This window comes from Castor canadensis, chromosome 16, assembly GCF_047511655.1.
Source record: "Castor canadensis chromosome 16, mCasCan1.hap1v2, whole genome shotgun sequence".
Lineage (NCBI taxonomy): Eukaryota > Metazoa > Chordata > Mammalia > Rodentia > Castoridae > Castor > Castor canadensis.
The window spans coordinates 24,963,553-24,982,310 of NC_133401.1; the positions used below are offsets into that span (position 1 = coordinate 24,963,553).

The 18,758-nt window shown below is 40.6% G+C and overlaps 1 protein-coding gene across 3 annotated transcripts; it reads right to left on the minus strand.

The window, feature by feature from the left end:
- Positions 1-1,284: 1,284 nt before the first annotated feature.
- LOC109698889 (T-cell-interacting, activating receptor on myeloid cells protein 1) lies at positions 1,285-16,847 on the minus strand. 3 transcript variants are annotated; one of them, XM_020183317.2, is made up of 6 exons: positions 16,716-16,847; positions 7,014-7,049; positions 6,589-6,888; positions 5,988-6,284; positions 4,329-4,467; positions 3,278-3,451 (listed from the first exon to the last, which is right to left on the minus strand). In XM_020183317.2, exons 1-6 carry the CDS (start codon positions 16,747-16,749, stop codon positions 3,424-3,426), a joined length of 834 nt encoding a protein of 277 aa, XP_020038906.1. In that variant the 5' UTR covers positions 16,750-16,847; the 3' UTR covers positions 3,278-3,423. The 3 variants fall into 3 exon arrangements, with proteins under 3 accessions (XP_020038907.1, XP_020038905.1, XP_020038906.1); XM_020183318.2 differs by lacking the exon at positions 4,329-4,467 and having other exon boundaries at positions 1,285-3,451; positions 5,988-6,257; XM_020183316.2 differs by lacking the exon at positions 4,329-4,467 and having other exon boundaries at positions 1,285-3,451.
- Positions 16,848-18,758: the final 1,911 nt, after the last annotated feature.

Consider the following 18,758-nt stretch of genomic DNA (forward strand, 5'->3'; position numbering starts at 1 on the left):
GGCTACTTAAAAAGCTAAACACTGATCTACCATATAATCCAGCAATACCACTCTTGGGGATATTCCCAAAAGAATGTGACACAGGTTACTCCATAGGCACCTGCACACCCATGTTTATTGCAGCACTATTCACAATAGCCAAGTTATGGAAACAGCCAAGATGCCCCACTACTGATGAATGGATTAAGAAAATGTGGTATTTATACCCATTGGAATTTTATGCAGCCATGAAGAAGAATGAAATGTTATCATTCACTGGTAAATGGATAGAATTGGAGAACATCATTTTGAGTGAGGTTAGCCTGGTCCAAAAGACCCAAAATCATATGTTCTCCCTCATATGGGGACATTAAATCAAGCGCAAACACAACAAGGGGATTGGGCTTTGATCACATGATAAAGTGAGAGCACACAAGGGAGGTATGAGGATAGGTAACACACCTAGAAAACTAGATGGCATTTGTTGCCCTCAACGCAGAGAAACTAAAGCAGATACTTTAAAGCAACTGAGGCCAATAGGAGAAGGGGACCAAGAACTAGAGAAAAGATTAGTTCAAAAAGAATTAACTTAGAAGGTAACACACATGCACAGGAAATTAATTGAGTCACCTCCCTGTATGGCTATCCTTATCTCAACTAGCAAAAACCCTTGGTCCTTCCTATTATTGCTTATATTCTCTCTTCAACATAATTAGAGATAAGGGCAAAATAATTTCTGCTGGGTAGCAAGGGGGTGGGGGGGAGAGGGAAGGGGTGGGGGGGTAAGGGAGGGGGGTGGGGTAGGGGGAGAAATGATCCAAACGTTGTATGCACATATGAGTAAAAAATTAAAATAAATAAATAAATAAATAAGATTTTAAAAAATTAAAAAAAAAAGAAAACTCTTCTCCTTCCTGAGAACAACAGGAACATCTTTTTGGAGAAGACAGGTCACAAGGTGCACAACCCAGGAAAGTCTTCATCCTCCCAAGCACCCCAAAGCATACAGAGGATAAATCAGGCAGCAGGATTTGCCCAGACCACCTTCACTCTCAGCAGAAGCAGCACCAGCAGCAGGCATGTAGGAATGTCAACAGTAATGAGGAAAGAAGAAAAAGGATCATGGGGTATTGGGCTGAAGCCCTCACCATGAAAGGAAACCAGGAGAAGTGACAAACTCACATTTATGTGAATTATTTATATTATAGTCAGAACTTGATTGTATCCAGAGCTCTAAGAAAGGTGATAACAGCTCTTTTGGTAGAAACTTATAAAGACAATCTGAAATTTATATGGACATTTAAATGAAGTTAAAGAACCAGAATAATTTTATTAGATATATTGATTGTATAAAAGGGTTTCATTGTGATATTTCCATGCATACATACAGTGTTCTTTGATCAAATCCTATTACTCTTGTTAGAATGAGTTTTAAACACTCAAAAAACCAATACTCTTTGTTATCAAGACTTATTAAAACTATAATAATCAATACAATGTAATGTAGACATAGATCAATGCAATAACTTAGAAAATTCTGAAACTGACCTATTATTTGTAAAAAATTGATGCTCCTTTCTCTTTTTTGAGGCAGGGTCTTGTTGCCCCAGCTGGCCTTGAAATACAATCCTCCTGCCTCAGGTTCTCAGTAGCTGGGGACCTCAGGTGACCATCACTATGCTTGGTCTATCAAACTGAGTTACAAACAATAATACCAAGATAATTGCATGGGAAAGGAATAATTTTTTCAAGAAATGGTCCTGGAACAATTGGACATTGTATGTCAATGACATAACCTAAATACGCAAGGTAGAGCCTATGAAACTAAAAAACTAAAGACAAAAACCAGGATGAAAATCCTCACTATTATGGCTTGCACAATAATTTCTTAGGTAGAATACAAAAGCTTTCACCATAAAAGTAAGAGCATTACTGATTTGTTGGTTTCACCAAAGTTTAAAAATTTCACTTTTAGAATGATGCTAAAGAAATGACAACAAAGTTGAGCACCAGTGGCTTATGCCTGTAATCCTAGCTACTCAGGAGGCAGAGATCAGGAGGATCATGGTTTGAAGCCAGCTTGGGCAAATAGTCCACGAGACCATATCTCAAAAAAACCCATCACAAAAATGGGCTGGTAGAGTAGCTCAAGGTGTAGGCCCTGAGTTCAAGCACCAGTACCAAAAAAAAAAAAAAAACAGAAAACAATCAATATTTGTAAGGCACATGTCTGCTAATGGACTTTTATCCAGACTTTATAATCTTAGAACTCAAAATTAAGAAGATAAACAACCAACTAAAAAAATACACAAAAGGCCAAGTGTTGTGGCATACAGCTGTAATCCCAGGACTTGGGAGGCTGAGGCAGGAAGATCGAAAGTTGGAGGTCAGCCTGGGCTACATAGTGAGACCTTGTCTCAAAAAGAAAAAAAAACAACAACAAAAATATAAACAAAGTATTCAATCACCAATTTAAGAATATAAATTTATATTGTAGAGATACATATAATAATGCATGTATATATAATTTGTTTATTATATATAGTCAACAGTACCTGAGAAGATATTCAGAGACATAAATTCTTAAGAAAATAAATGAGGGCTGAGGGTATGTCTTAAGTGGTAGAGTACCCGCCTAGCAAACATGAGGCATAGTACCACCACCAAAAGAAAGAAAAAGTAAAAAGAAAATGCAAAATAAGAGGCCAAGAATATAGCTTAGTGGTAGAGCATTTGTTTAGCATGTGGAGGAGGAGGAGGAAGAGGAGGAGGAGGAGGAGGAAGAGGAGAAGGAGAAGGAGAAAGAGAAGGAGAAGGAGGAGAAGGAAATGAAAAATAAAGCCACACTGGTGAAATTTATAATAAAGAACTTGTAGCTGGGGTTACAGGCATGTAATCCCAGCCCCTTAGAAGGTGGAATCAGTAGGATTGCAGTTTGAGGCTAGCTCAGGCAAAAAGTTGGAGATGCCATCTCAACAAACAATCTGAGTATGGTGGTGTAATCCCAAATATGTGGGAGACATGGGTGAAAGGATTGTGGTCTGAGGTTGGCCCAGGCAAAAAAAGCTAGGCCCTACCCGAAAAATAGCATAAAGAGGCAGGAAGACCTGGAGATGTGGCTGAAGTGGTAGAGTAGTTGCCTAGCAAGTGTGAGACCCTAAATTCAAATCCTACTGCCACCAAAACCAAACCGAAACAAAACACAGAAATAGTTCCATAAATACATGGGCTTTCGTTTATGGTCCAGGTGGCATGTCCTAACAGTGAGGAAGAGGAATATTATAATTTTATTATAATAATTATAAAAATAGTGATGTGTTCAATGTGTGTCTGTGCCCAACCCTGACCTCTGTCCTATGGGAGGAGCCAGTGAGCAGGGATTCCAGGCCTGGATAGTTCTCAAAGAGCTGTGGGTGGATGAGCAAGTCCAACATGACTGAGGATTCACCATTCTCCTGGGGCGCTGTGAGGCCTATGGGGAGAAAGAGATGGACTTGAGTCTAGAGAAGGAATATTAGTTCTCTTGGCCTACAAACATGGGTTCTAAACTAGGGAGCCCCTCCCCACTTTCCATCCTCCCCATCTCAGGGTTTGGAAGGCACCATTGATAATAGTTGCTGTTTTGAGGTGTGTTTCTTGTAGACAACAGATTGTTGCACCTTACTTTTGATCCAATCATGGTCTGTGTCTGTGTCTTTTGTTTGGAGGGTTAAGTCTGTTTACATTATGGTTATGATAGAGAGGTGTTCACTGTGTTTCTATTGCTTTTTTTCCCCCTAGATTGAGTTTCATATTGATTGTTCTTTACTTTTGCCTTAAATACTTCATTAATTGGCTGCATTGTGGTGATCATTTCACAATTAATTACTTTTTTCCCCAGGTTGAGGTATAATTGACAAAAATTAAATGTATACAAACCTCACATTGTACATACTAAATGTATCCAGTTTCTGGGGTTTGAGCTCAGTGCTTCATGCTTTCAAGGCAGGCTACACTTCCATCTCTTTTTGCTCTGGTTACTTTTAAGATAGGGTCTCACTTTTTCCCAGGCTGGCGTGGTCTGCAGTCCTCCTATTTACACTTCCTGCAGTAGCTGGGATGACAAGTGTGTGCCACCACACCCAGCTTTCTCCATTGAGATGGGGGTCTCATGAAATTTTTTTTGCCTTTGCTGCCTTCAAACTGCAATCCTCCTAATCTCAGCCTCCCAAGTAGCTAAGATTACAGGCATGAACAACAAGAACCTGGGTCATAATCAGTTTTTATTTGTCCACTATACTTCAGTCACCCGGGAAGAAACTCATAATTCCACCACAGCATATGGAAAATGAAGAACTAAGTTATTTTACCTGGGTTCACCTGGAGACTTCCTCTGGCTGTGCCAGGCTTCAACCAGGATGACCCCTATAATGACCATAATCACAGCAGCCATTCCCAGCCGGATGAGGTTACACTTGGTGTAACCTTCCACCATGGCACTTGGAGACCCTAAAAGAGAGGAGGGAGTCAGTACTGGCCATAAAGAGTCTCCCTTCTCAAATGGATCTACTCAATCAGATCCTGGACAGCGGCTAGCTACACTCTGAGTAAAATTTTTGTCTTTTTTTTTCTTTTATTATTCATATGTGCATACAAAGCTTGGGTCATTGTGAGTAAAATTTTAACTCTCGAAGACAAAATGTAGAATTTTATGAGCGTTGTACTGAATGTTGTTTTGTCTTCTTCCCTTTGTAGACACTCCGTCTCAGTTCTCTCCCTTTACTTATTTGCCCTCTATCTCATTTCCAACTTCCTACCCTTCCTTTCTCCCTCCTCCCTCCATACTTAGGTGGAACACATAAGACAAAAGTAGTCCCACAGAGCACAGACATCGGTAACAGGTCAGCACAACTCCTTGCACCATGACATGCCACACAGGCAGTGAGTTTGGCAGAGTTTGAGCCTAATAGCTGAGAACCTGGATCACTGTATATCTCAAGAAGAACTGTAGCTTGGGATTGGCCCTGGTTCAGAGAGAAGCCAGCATTGGCATCAGTCTATTACAGAGAATGAAAGGCTCATCTCTAAATTCCTCAGCAGCTGTGATGTTTGTGGGCTAAGTCCATGGCGAGAAACAGGTAATATCTCTACCATGCCAGAGAAACCCTCTCCATCAGTCACACTGACCATATAGACCTTTGTTTCTAACTATTCCATGGGGAAAGTCTCAGCAGTATAAAAGAGACTCTACAAAGTAGAGGCACCTAGTGAGGTAGCATTGTGGCAGGAAGCAGAAAATAACTTTAGGAGAATTCTAACAGTAACCATGGTGGCCATGAGGAAATACTCAAGATTACCCTCTAGAAGAGTAACAGCAGAGAAACAGGAGGCTGTGGAAAACCTCATCTTGAGAACAGAAAGAGTTAAGGAAAAAATGATCACTTATCACAAGAAAAAAATCAAGACATTAAGAGATGCAGGGAGGTTGTGTACAATGGCTCATGCCTGTAATCATAGTTACTTGGAAGACAGAGATTGGGAGGATGGTGGTTTGAGGCCAGCCCAGGCAAAAAGTTAGTGAAATCTGAATCTCAATCAATAAAGTTGGCATCATGGCTCACACCTGTGATCCCAGTTATGAGGAAGGCATAGGTAGGAAGAGGATCTCTATCTGAGGCCAGCTCTCTGCAAAATGAGATCCTACTTGAAAAATAACTAAAGCAAAAAAGGGGTGAGGGTGTGGTTCAAGTGGTAGTGTTTCTGCTTAGAAAGTGCAAGGTCCTGAGTTCAAACCCCAGTACTGCCAGGGAGAAAGAGAGGGAGAGAGAGAGAAGAGAGAGAGAGAGAGAGAGAGAGAGAGAGAGAGAGAGAGAGAGAGAGAGAGAGAGAGAGAGAGATGTAGGGAGTGGTAGGAGTTCTCACCATGGTAAGATTCTTAATTTCGAAGAATAATAGATAATTTATTATCCATGGTATAGAACCAGACTCAGAATAACAAAACGCATCTGTAAAAGTATGCAAAACCTTACCTGTCACCAAGATCTCAAGAGAATTACTGGGGACCGAGGCCCAGAAAGGAGCTTTTGACCGGTAGTACACACAGCTGTAGTTTCCTGAGTCTTTGGCTGTCACATTATGAAAGGTGAAGTCTGACACTGTCCCTGATGGACTCCGAAACTGTATGGGTGATGGAACTCCTGTCTTCAGTAGAATGAACATCAAAGGCATCACCCCATTGTCTTCCTTCTTGCACTGCAGAGTCACATTCCCTCCTGTGGTTACCTTACCCCTTTGGTGGGCTAGGAGGGAAGGTTTAGATAAATATCCTGCCAGAGAAGAAGGCTCTGAGGTCAATGGGAAAGCCTTGGTCCCCCCACTCTCCCTTGTTCCCTAGGTAGGGAAGTCTCATCATGCTTGATCTCTCCCTCTTTCTATTCTGACTCCAGGACAGAGATTTTCCCTTCTACAAGTGTGGATAAAACCAAGGTATCCATTTCTGTCCCTGTCACCCATTCCCTCTCCAACTCTCTGTGGATGAGACCCCTTTTTCCCTGCCACTCCTCATCTCGTCACTCTCTCAACCCCCATCTGAAGATCACCATAGGTCACTCTGAGGCAGTCTCTCCTCACCTGTGACCAACAGTAGAAGGACGTTGCTGGGCTGTGACGTTGTGTTTGGAAACCCTTTTCTGTAGTATTCACAGGTGTAGTGTCCAGCATCACTGGGCCATAGCTCAATGAGATGAAACTTGGCTGCTCCCTCTGTCAACTCAATTGAGAGCCTGGAAGGCCTGGACTCCAAAATAGCCTCTTCCTTTCTAAGGACAAAGTACGCACCTGGGGTTGAACTCATACATTGCAGGGTCACGTTGTTCCTGGTAGGAACCACTGAGCTGGGCCAGGCACTGAGGCTGGGCTTGGGAAGGGACCCTGCAAGAAAGCAGGCATCAGGGCTGGGTCAGACACACTCACCTGCTCCCAGGAAGCCTATTTGAAAAAAGGGAAGGGAAATTGGGATGAAGGATTAAAGAGAGTTTGGCTGAACAGTCACTCACCATCTCCACTTATGTCTTCTTGGCCAACACACAGCCCTGCAAAGGAAACACCCATGAGGTACAAATGCCTATCTGGAGTCATCTTGTCACCTCCATGATACGGAGGGGTGTCCTAGAGCCTTCTGTTGAGCTTAGACCTGGGTTCACACATGAGGAGTTCACATTTGAGCTGGGGATGTAGCTCAGTGGTTAAGTGTTTGACTAGCATACAGGAGGCCCTAGGTTCTATCCCTAGTACAGCAAAAAAAAAAAGTTCACATGTTCTCCATCCTGCAATGTGACTTCAGCTTTACCCAGCTACTCCATTCTTTCTTAGAAACCCTAACGTCTTCCTGCTTGTAGATGAATATGACCTATCAAAACTGAACTGGAAGATAAAAACCACCTAACCAGATAAATAGCAAGCAATGAAATTGAAGCAGTAATAGAGTCTCCCAAGAAAGAAGAGCTCAGGACCGGATGGATCCACTGCTGAATTCTACCAGACCCTGAAGGCAGAGCTAACACCAATACTACTTAGATGATTCCATAAAAGAATGGGAAGTTACTTTACCAAACTCATTCCATGAAGCCAGTATCACCCTGATGACAAATCCAAATAACACACACACACACACACACACAAGAAATTTCCTTCATGAACATAGACACAAAGATTCTTAAAAAAATTTTTTTGTTGGTACTTCATGTTTGCTATGCAGGCTCTACTCCTTGAGTCACTCTGCCAGCCTTTTTTTTTGTGTTGAGTATTGTTGACATAGGGTATCTCATGAACTATTTGCCCAGGGCTGGTTTGAACTGCAGTCCTCCTGATCTTTGCCTCCTAAGTGGCTAAGATTACAGACATGAGCCACTGGTGCCTGGCAAAAAAAAATTCTTGATAAAATAATTGCAAACAGAATTCAACAACACATTAAAAAGAGCATACACCATGATCAAATTGGTTTCATTCCACGAATGCAAGGATTGTTCAATGTATGAAAATTAATAAAGGTATTACAGCACATCAACAGAATAAAGGACAAAAACCACATGATCCTCTCAACAGATGCTGAAAAAGCTTTCAACAAAATTCAATATTCTTTCATGATAAAAGCATGGAAGAAACCAGGACTAGAAGGAATATACAACATAATAAAGGTTACATATGATAAGCCTGTAGCCAACGTTGTCCTGAATGGGAAAAAGTGAGAGCATTTCTTCTGAAGTTTAAGATTGTGACAAGTGATGATATCTCTCTACTTTTATTCAATATAGCGCTTGGATTCTTAACCAAACGATAAGGCCACGAGAGACAACAAAATAAAACTTGAAACAACCATTATTAATATGGTTTGAGACTGGAGTATAGATTAAATCCTTCAAATATAACAGAATTGGGGGTTACCAGAGGCTGGAAAAAGTTAGGGGTAGGGGAGGTCTAGAAGAGGGGATGTTTGCCCACAGGTACATTATAGCTGACTGGAGTAATAAGTCTGGTGTTCTATTGCACAGGAGAGTGAACAAAGCTAGCCATGATGCACTGGACATTTCAAAGTAGCTAGAAGAGAGGATTTCAGATTTCTCACCACAAATGATTAATGCTTAAGGTGATTATTATGCAAATTACCCTGATCTGATTATTATGCAATGTATACATTAACTGAAACATCACATTGTACCCAACAAAGAAGTACAATTACCATATATGCCCATTAAAAATAAATAATTATTATTTTAAAAGATTAAGGACCAGATGCAGCAGCTCCAGCCTGTAATCCTAGCCACTTGGAAGTCAGAGATTAAGAGGATTTGGGTTCAAGGCCAGCCTGGGGGAAAATGTTCATAAGAGCTCATCTTAACCAATAAAAAGCTAGGCATGGTGGCATGCACCTATTATCCCAGCTACATGGGGAAGCACAAATGCTTCCCCTATGGAGGGTCATAGTTCAGGCTGGCCTGGGCAGAAAGTGAGACCTCATCTCAAAAATAACTAATGCAAGGCTGGTGGAGTGGCTCCAACACTTTCAAGCGTTCCTGTCTTGTAAGCATGATTCCCTGAGTTCAAACTCAGGTACTGCAAAAGAAAAAAAAAAAAAAGGATTTGGCTGGTGGAGCTGTTCAAGTGGTAGAACACCTACCTAGCAAGCATGAGACCCTGAGTTCAAACCCAAGTATCACCCAAAAAATATAATAATAATAATCAATGCAAAAAGGGCTGGTGGAATGATTCAAGTGGTAGAGTTCCTGCCTAACAAACATGAGGCCCTGATTTCAACCCCTCAGTACCACTAAAAAAATAGTATACAACATACTAAACATCACATAGGAAACAACTCCATGTTTAATAGAGAAAGTATAAAAGATAATCACTAAATTCATCAACAGTAGTGTTCCCTGTAGGCAAAGCCTCCTATACTTCCACAGGAGAAAGGTCGCTCTGTGACACCTTACTGACCAAACACACGTTAATTTTAACTGTACTGTGGTCACACTCTATGGAAAGTCTCAATAGCATAAAAGAGAACTTATAAAGTAGAGCATACAGCACCTACTGAGGTCAGACCTCAGTATGTCAGACAACAGAAGAAAATACTAAGAGAATTCTAACACTGGATGTGGTAAGATGAGTAGATCCTGCATCCATAATACAGAAACAGGAGGCTGTGCTTAAGGAATGAAAGCAGTTTATAGAAGTATCTGTAGCTCATTTCATAGGAGAAGAAGGATATCATGACTGTGAGCACCTGTAAGACAGGGACTCTGTGATGACTCTTGTGTCTTCTCTGGCCCTGGCAGAGTAGATCACTAACAAATGAATTGTATGGGAATAACACAACAAAACACTTTGTACAATTAATGTACACTAATAAAGAGAGAGGGAGAAAGAAAAAACTATCTTATTCTTCTTTTTTCTTTCTTTCTTTCATTTTTGGCCATATTGGGGATTGAACTCAGGGCCTTGAGCTTGCTAGGCAAGTGTGCTACCACTTGAGCCACACCTGTAGCCCCAAACCTATCGTCTTTAAAAGATACGCATGTTGACTGGCTGGTGACATGCCCAGGCCTGTGGTTTGGATATGATTTGAGTGTATTCCCTAAAGATTCATATGCTGTGTTGAGGACTGTTAGAAACATGATCAGATCACTGAGCACTGAGTTCTGAAGGGATTAATGTAGTTCCCACAGGACAGGTTAGTCCCACAAGAGCAGAATGTGATCAAACTGTGAGCCTGAGGTGGAGCACACCTGTAATCCCATTGTTCAGGAGACTAAGGCAGGAGAATTGTTAGTCCCGGGCCACCATGGGCTAAACAGAAAGTACCACAACAATAAGTAAATGAAAAGAATGAGCCTGGCCCCACTCCACCCTCTGGCTTCCTTGTGAGCACACATGCCCCTTCTGCTTCTCTTTCCTTTTCTCTGCCATGGAGACCCTCAAAAACTCAGCACCATGCTGTTTGGGCTTCCCCACCATCAGAATCGTTTGCTCTGATTTGGATCTGGAGAGTCTCTACAGATCCATGTGATAAAAGCTTGCTTGCCAGCCTGTCATGCTATTGGGAGGTGGAGGAACATTTAAGGAGTTAGGGCATTGGAGGGGTGTCCTCGAAAAGGATATTAGGAAGTCAGCTACTTCCTGCCTCTCTGTTTTCTGGCCACGCTGAGCCAGCTTCTCTCTTTCTGTTTTGTTTTTGGTTTTTGGCAGTACCAGGGATTGAACGTGGGGTTTTGCGCTCGACAGGCAGGCGCCTGTCAAGCTATGCTTCTTGCCCCTGAGCTAGCCAGGGGCAAGAAGCATAGGACAGCTTGAAGCACAGCACAGCTTGCCAGGATGTGCTGTGCTGCTATGGACCTGAGGCAAAGTCTCAACAAATACCAAAAAAAAAAAAAAAATCCAAAAAATTTCCTATATCCTAATGGAATAAATCTAGAAATCAGTAGCAAGGAAAACTAACAAAACTATTCAGATGAGCTCGGGCATGCGTAGAGCAGTATGGCCGTAGACTAACAAAACTATTCAAGCACATGGAGATTAAATCACAAACTTTTGAATGATTAGTGGGTCACTGAAGAAATTAGGAAAGTTTAAAAAATTTCTGTATTCAAATGCAAATGAAACTATCACCTGCCAGCACCTGAGGGACACAGCAAAGGCTGTGGATGCTAAGCAGAAAGTTTGTAGCCATGAATGTCTACATCAGAAAATAGAAGAGGTTTCAAATGAACAACTTAATACACTTCAAGCAATTAGAAAAACAATAGCAAATCAATTCAATATCCAGTAGATGGAAAGAAATAATAAAAATTAGGGCAGAAATTAATGAAATGGAGACCAAAAGAACAATACAACAAATCAGTGAAACAAAGAGCTGGTTCTTTGAAAAGATAAACAAGATTGAAAAACCTTTAGCCAAACTACCCAAAAGAAGAAGGGAGAAGACCGAATAAAATCAGAGATGAAAAAGGGGATCTTACAACAGATACTGATGACATTAAAAGTTCATTAGGAAATATTTTAAAAACTTACACTCCAACAAACTGGAAAATCAAGAAGAAATGGATAAATTCCTTGACACGTACAACCCACCAACACTGAGCCAATATGATATTAATAACTCAAATAAACCTATAATGAGTTAATGAAGTTGAAACAGTAGTAAAGAATCTTCCAAAGAAGAAAAGCCCCAAACCAGGGTGGATTCACTGCTGAATTCTACCAGATCTTGAAAGAAGAACTAAGACCAACACTCCTCAAACTATTCCAAAATATACAAACTGAAGGAACTCTTAAGTAGATTATTTCAGTTATTTGGTCACAATAATAGAAAGGTGACTAGGACATAAGCCAAATAAACTTCATTTCTTTATAAAGGATGAAGTTTCAGGATATTTTGTTTACAATACCACAAAACAGACTAAGGCACTCAGATTTTTCAAGGATGTGGAAAAATGCAACCTTATCATAAATCTTCATCTTTCTGCCACCAGGGCACCTCAACTTCTAATACCTCAACAAAATCACCAATATTCATTAAAAATTTTTATTAGCATATAACAGTTGTACAGGGAGGATACATTGTGATATTGACATATGTTTTTATAATACATCTAAGTTAGATTTACGTCCTCCATAATCTCCCTCTTCCTCACTCCCCTCTTCTTAGAACAATTTCAACAGGTTTCATTTTTCTATTTTCACATAGGAGTACAAAGTACATCCAGCATAGTCTCCTTCATTCTCCCTTTCCTGTGTCCTCCACCCTCCCACTGTTACCCATCCCTGGAAAAAGTTTATTTTACCCTCCTGCCCTTCATTTTTTTAACCCCTTGATAATCCAAGGGGTTTTTGCCTTGGTACTTCAAACCTGTATACATCATGCTTTAATCAAATTAACCCTCCGTTACTTATGTTTTTCTCTATCACCATGCTCACCTAATATTCAACAGCTTATGGTGAGTATAATATGTTCATATGTAGATGGGTTATTTCAATATTTTTCATTCTCTAACATTTTCTTTTCCTTTCCCATCTCCTGAAGTCCCCTCAGGCAGGCTCACTAATACAACTTTGTTCTCTCATATATATGCACATATAGCTGAATATGCATATATATGTGTATATATATGATAATATATGCATCTATATTTATATACATTTAACTTATAGGTCTAGCTTCCACATATGAAAAAATTACCAGTATTCATTGTCTGGGGATGAGAATTTGGCTCATAGCTGGAAAAAACTATGAGACAGGCTAGTTGACTCAACTTTAACTTTTTTTGGTTGTTTCTTTTGATTTTTTTTTTGAGACAGAGTCTTGCTATGTAGTCCTGGCTGGCTTTAAACTTGCAACCCTCCTGCCTCAGCTTTCCCAGTGTTGGGATTACAGGTATACACCACTACACCTTGCCTCAACTTTAACTTTTAATCTGAAAGGCTTCTGATCCAATATTTACCATTATCTTTTCATGCTTTAATATTTTAATCAAGACAAAGTTTGTTGCTTTGTGTCCTGTAGCAAGCATCAAAAAGTCCAAGTTGATGTTCCATGAAGGAGAAAAAGTATATTTCCCACAACATCACATATAGCTGCCTTTGTAGAATGTTTCTTACTCTTTGCTACACACTGGGATTCTCCAGGAAGCTGGTAAAAGGTCCAATGCACAGAACCGACCCCCAAAGGTGAGTCTGAATCCTTTTGGTTGGGGCTCAGGCATCAGTACTTTTCAATGTGACCCAGGTGGCATGCATGTGCTTTCAAGGTGGAGAGCCACGAGTCTAGGTGACCCTGGCAAACACTCCTCATGACTGCAACATAGAAATTCATCCCCAAATGATGGAGAAAGAGGGCTCCAAGAGAAAACAATTTTGGACACATCTGACCATATCTTACAGATGTCTTGTCATAAATACCCACATGTGGTTGATACACTTTTGTTAGAGTGCTGAGATTACTTTAAAATTATGTCATTTGCAGGAAAATGGATGGAACTAGAGATCATCATGTTGAACAAGATAAGGCAAGTTCAGAAAGACAAATACCATATGCAGAATCTAGACCTAAAACCAAAATGACATGATTGCAAAAGGTGGATTATTTGGGGGCAAACCAGTTGGCAGGGGGAGGGGGAGAAAGAAGGTGATGGGGCTAATATGATAGAAGTACATTACATATATGTATGAAAATAGCACAATGAAACCACTAAACACTATTAAAAAGAAGGGGAGAGGGGTGTACAAAAAGTAATATAGATGGGGTGAATTTGACCAAAGTGCATTATATGCATGTTATAAATATCACAATGAAACCCTTTTGGAGAATTAATTTATGGTAATAAAAATTTTCGAGAATTAATACCAAGCCTGTTTATGAACATAACAAAGAGATTGTTCTAATTCAAATTAGGTCTATCAGACCTGTGTTTCCAAGAGGTTTCTTCTTCTTCCTCTGTACACAGTAAGCAGTTTTGTGTCTTAGTTTAAAAAAAGGAGGAATTTACCAGGTTTGGTGCTAAAGTTACATACAAGAGACAAAAAAAATGGCATATAATATTTTGGAAGAGAAGTAATCATTAGCAAAAAAAGGTGGAAATGACCCAAGTGCTCATCAAGTAAAAATGTGGCACATCCATCCACACAATGGGATGTTAGTCTGCCATAAAAAAATATCAAAAAATTCTGACACATGTGTCACCATGGATGGGTAAGCCGGACACAAAAGGCCAGATAGCATATGATTTCATTCATACAAGGTGCTACAGTAAGCAAGTTTATAGTACAGAAAGTAGAATAGAGAAAGGGAAAGGGAAGGAGTCTGGTTAATGAGAACAGAGTTCTTATTGGGGACTCTGTTAATACTAAGTGTCAACTTGACTAGACGACAAGATGCCCAGATATCTTGTTCAACATTGATTCTGGGTGTGTTTGTGCGGTGTTTCTACAGATGAGCATGTGAACTGTGAGCCAAATAAAGCAGATTGTCCCTCACCCCTAAGGGAAGTGGGTGGGTGTTCTGTTGAGGGCCAGAACAACAGGTAGAGGAAGATTGGGTTCCGTCTCGGCCTGGCTGCCTGAGCTGAGACCTCCATGGTCTTCTGATCCTATACTGGAATTTATATCACTGTAAAGACTTTTCTGGGTCTCCAGCTTGCAGCTGTCACATCATGGGATGTCTCAAACTCTATAATATATAAACCATTTCCTTTGAGTAAGCCTCATCCTATCTACATCTGTGTCTATACAGCTATGTGCCACTCCGTAAGTGATGGGATACTATTTGGTCATAAAAAAGGAATGAAGTTCCATGCATACATTTAGGGAAGATCTTAGAAGTACTGGCTGATGGAATATATCCCCAACCAAGTCAGAGAAGGAAGCATGAACATTAAAAGCATCATCGTTCAGCACTAAGTGTGCATGGCAACATGCCTACAGGAACCTAACTCCGAAGCTAACCCTGAAAGATGGAGAAATTGAGTCCTAAATACTGACATGTGTTTATTAAGACCTCAAACTGATGCATGCAGGACTGGAGGACCTAGAACACTTGCAGTTTTTGCTATATCCCTACAGTTTTCCGCAAAACACAGTTAAAAGTCTCTTCCCAAGATAGACACCTGATACAAGGAAAACTTGATGGAGTAACTTAAAGTTTTGAGGTCAATCATGATAATAGGAAAAACCCAAGTGTGAAGCCCCATGCCAAGGCAACTCAGCCTTCTCAATGATTTTTTTTGTGTGTGTATATTAAATTTTATTTATTTCTGAAAATATTCATGCTGAATTGCATTATGACTCCTTTACTGGGGACATTCTGAACTGCTTTTGCCTCCTCAGGTTTTCCCAATCCTCAGTCTCTTCTAACACCCCCAGGGTGCTTCCACACCAAAGATCCTATATGAGTGCCTTCTTAATTGATCATCACAACTGCATAGAAACAATAGTGATTTGGGAATTAAAAGGTCCTGGGTTGAAATTTGCTTTCCCTGAAATGTGTTGCAATGTGAGGCAAGTCAGTTCACTTTGCAAACTCACATCAAAATCCTAACCTGTAATAGTGGATCTAATTTCCTTGTGCAATTGTTTTCTTGCAGGGAATGGATCAGAATGGTATCCTCCAAGAGTGGAAAACTCACCATTATTGTCATATGCAGTGATTTTAGGTGGAAGAAAGAATGAATAAAGTCTTGAATCACAGCATAAGAAAAGTTTCTATAGTAGACCCTTGGTATTTGCTGGTATCCAGTTCCAAGGAGACCACCCAGACATGCTCAGGGTGCAAGACTTCAGTACAGTGCTGGGGCTGCTTGATTTGTTTTTCCCATAACACCACCCAACTTCCTCTAAAGATAGCTGCTTTTCAATAACTCTCAAATTTTCACTTTCTCACTTAAACTACACGCATTCGCTTTTGCCTTCCTTTTAGGGCACCATTTTGCTCTTTGGGAGGCAGATTTTTTTTCACAAAATGAAGGGCAGAGAAACACTCAACAGATCACACAACAATTTCAATACTACTGATGTAACATGGGGCTGATTGAGGGCTTCTCTGCATCCTCTGAGCTGTGTAATACTCACAGGAATTTAAAATTTTTGTTTTTGAAGTTTCTTTTGATTTTTCCATTTGTTATTTTTTGATTGTACCTGGTGAAAACCATATGTAATAAATCCACACATAAGACAGGCTTACTGTACAATCATCATTTCTTATAGTACTTCTCATTATGTCAAGAAAAAAGTCTATTTGAAGCAGCGTCTGATACATCTCAGTCAAAAACAATTGCCCAGAGTTAGCAGTTTGCAGATTGAAAACCTTGGCTAGCAATGGTACACAGACTGTCCCAACATTGCCTCTCTCACTGCATCTGCCTTGGAGTTACCTCCCTTTTGGCAGCTAGATTTTCATTTATGTTTTTCACCTTTTAATGTTTCTATTTCTACACTGTTACTTAAACAACATGTCTGAGTGATAGTGAGAAAAACACCAGTCCAGAAAATCCCAGTGGAAGAGGCAGACAGCAATAATTCTGAAGTCAGGACAAGGGAAGTGAAAGTTTGTAAAGCCCTAGGTTTGAGCTAATTCTGCCATGCCCACACAAGACTTTTAATTCTTCCTATACACTCAGTAAAGTGAAGTTGTCATTTCTCATTCCATCCCCAATCTAAATATCTCTTCAATTGTATGGTTTTTCTACAGTCCCAGGGCACGGTTAACTCACGGACACAGAGCAGGGAAAGTAGTCTAGGGATCATAGTGGCAGCCAGCCTGTCCAAGGGTTTTTCTTTAGCTGTTCAGTCTTCAGAGGAGAAAGGACAGACAGGTTGCAGCCTCTTTCACCCCAGGAAGTGGGCAGGAACCGCTCTGTGCTGGTTTTTTAGTTCCTACTTCCCACATCACATCAACTTTCAGGAAACACACTGATGTTGCCTATTGCAACATGTTCCGTTATCTCTCCACACACACCCCCATTTTAAGGGACTTGACTCACATAAACCCTTATCTGTCTTAGTCAGATTTCAGCTTCCAGGCAGATAACCAAATGCTTAATATTTGGGCTTGCAGTGTTCATATTAAGGAGATGCCAGCACTTCACTGTTGAGAATTTTGGGAATTCTTGGGCAAACGTAAAGGTCACTAGACATTGGCCAAATGGTCCTTGCAGGAACGGAGATGGGCAGGTTCTCATCACTTAGGAAGAGTCACAGGACCCAGATGGCTTCTTAACCATAAGATAAATTAGTGAACATAGGAGGTTTTGGTTTTGGGGTAGAGGTTTTTGTTTTATTTTGTCTCTGTTCTTTTTAAATTCTATTTTTATTAGCATATATTAATTGTACAAAGGACTTTTTTTTATTATTCATATGTGCATACAAGGCTTGGGTCATTTCTCCCCCCTGCCCCCACCCCCTCCCTTACCACCCACTCCGCCCCCTCCCTCTCCCCCCCAATATCCAGCAGAAACTATTTTGCCCTTATTTCAAATTTTGTTGTAGAGAGAGTATAAGCAATAACAGGAAGGAACAAGGGTTTTTGCTGGTTGAGATAAGGATAGCTATACAGGGCATTGACTCGCATTGATTTCCTGTGCTTGGGTGTTACCTTCTAGGTTAATTCTTTTTGATCTAACCTTTTCTCTAGTTCCTGGTCCCCTTTTCCTATTGGCCTCAGTTGCTTTTAAGGTATCTGCTTTAGTTTCTCTGCGTTAAGGGCAACAAATGCTAGCTAATTTTTTAGGTGTCTTACCTATCCTCACCCCTCCCTACAAAGGAGTTCCATTGCAATATTTCCATACATGCATATAATGTACTTCGACCAAATTCACTCTCTCTACTGCTTTCTTATCCCCCTTTTTAAAAAGCAATTTTGATGGGTTTCATTAAACTATTTTCATACATGCATATGAAGTATACTTTGATCATATTCACCCCTCATTCACCATCTCCCTCCGTCCCTCTTTCTGGTTTTCCCCCAAAACTGTCCCATTTTTACATTCATGTCATTTTTTTGGGGGTGGTACTGGACTTTGAACTCAGGGCCTCATGTTAGACAGGCAGGTGCTCTACCACTTGAGCCATACCCCCAGTCCTTTCTTTTTGCTTTAGTTATTTTTTAGGTGTGTGTGGGGGAGTCTCACATTTTTGTCTCAAGCTAGTCTCAGACTCCTATCTTCCTAGCTGGTATCCTCCCAGCCTAGCCTTCTGCCTAGCTAGGAACCACAACACCTGGCTTATTGGTTGACGTAGGGTCACGCTAACTTTTTCCCCAGCTGGCTTCAAACCCAGATCCTCCTGATCTCCAAATCCCAAGTAGCTAGGATTATAGGCTTGAGCCACTGCACCTGACTCATATATATATACATATATATGTTTCTCTATGTAGCTCAGGCTAGCCTTAAATTCATGATTCTCCTGCCCCTGCCTTCCCAGTGCTAGAATTACAGGTGTGTGCTGCCATATCTGGCTTGTTTTGTGTTTCATAAAAATATATTAACTTGAAATTGCACTTGAAAAGTTAATTTGAAACCATGGAAAGATTATTTCTGAAGTCAGGGTAAAGCTGTGATTGGTAATTCACTAAGAATATCACTTAACCTCTTTTTCTTTTGGCTTCTTGTCTCCCACAACACAAGCTCTGTATTGTACAGCGCAAGCTCATGTGATTGCCTGTGGGGTTTGATTCTTTGAGGCTTGAACTGAGGCCTCAGCTCCTTGCTGGCTGAGGTGGCTCCAAGTCCTTGCCATGTGACTTCTCCAGTACAGGG

Excerpts from the sequence above, each read along its gene's own strand:
- LOC109698889 (XM_020183316.2), bottom strand. The coding sequence starts at position 16,749 with ATGATCCCTAGACTACTTTCCCTGCTCTGTGTCC. Across the intron at positions 6,285-6,588 it reads CCTTCTACTGTTGGTCACAG|GATATTTATCTAAACCTTCC; the intron begins GTGAGGAGAGAC and ends CTTCTCTGGCAG. Across the intron at positions 3,452-5,987 it reads TCTTGAGATCTTGGTGACAG|GCCTCACAGCGCCCCAGGAG; the intron begins GTAAGGTTTTGC and ends TTCTCCCCATAG.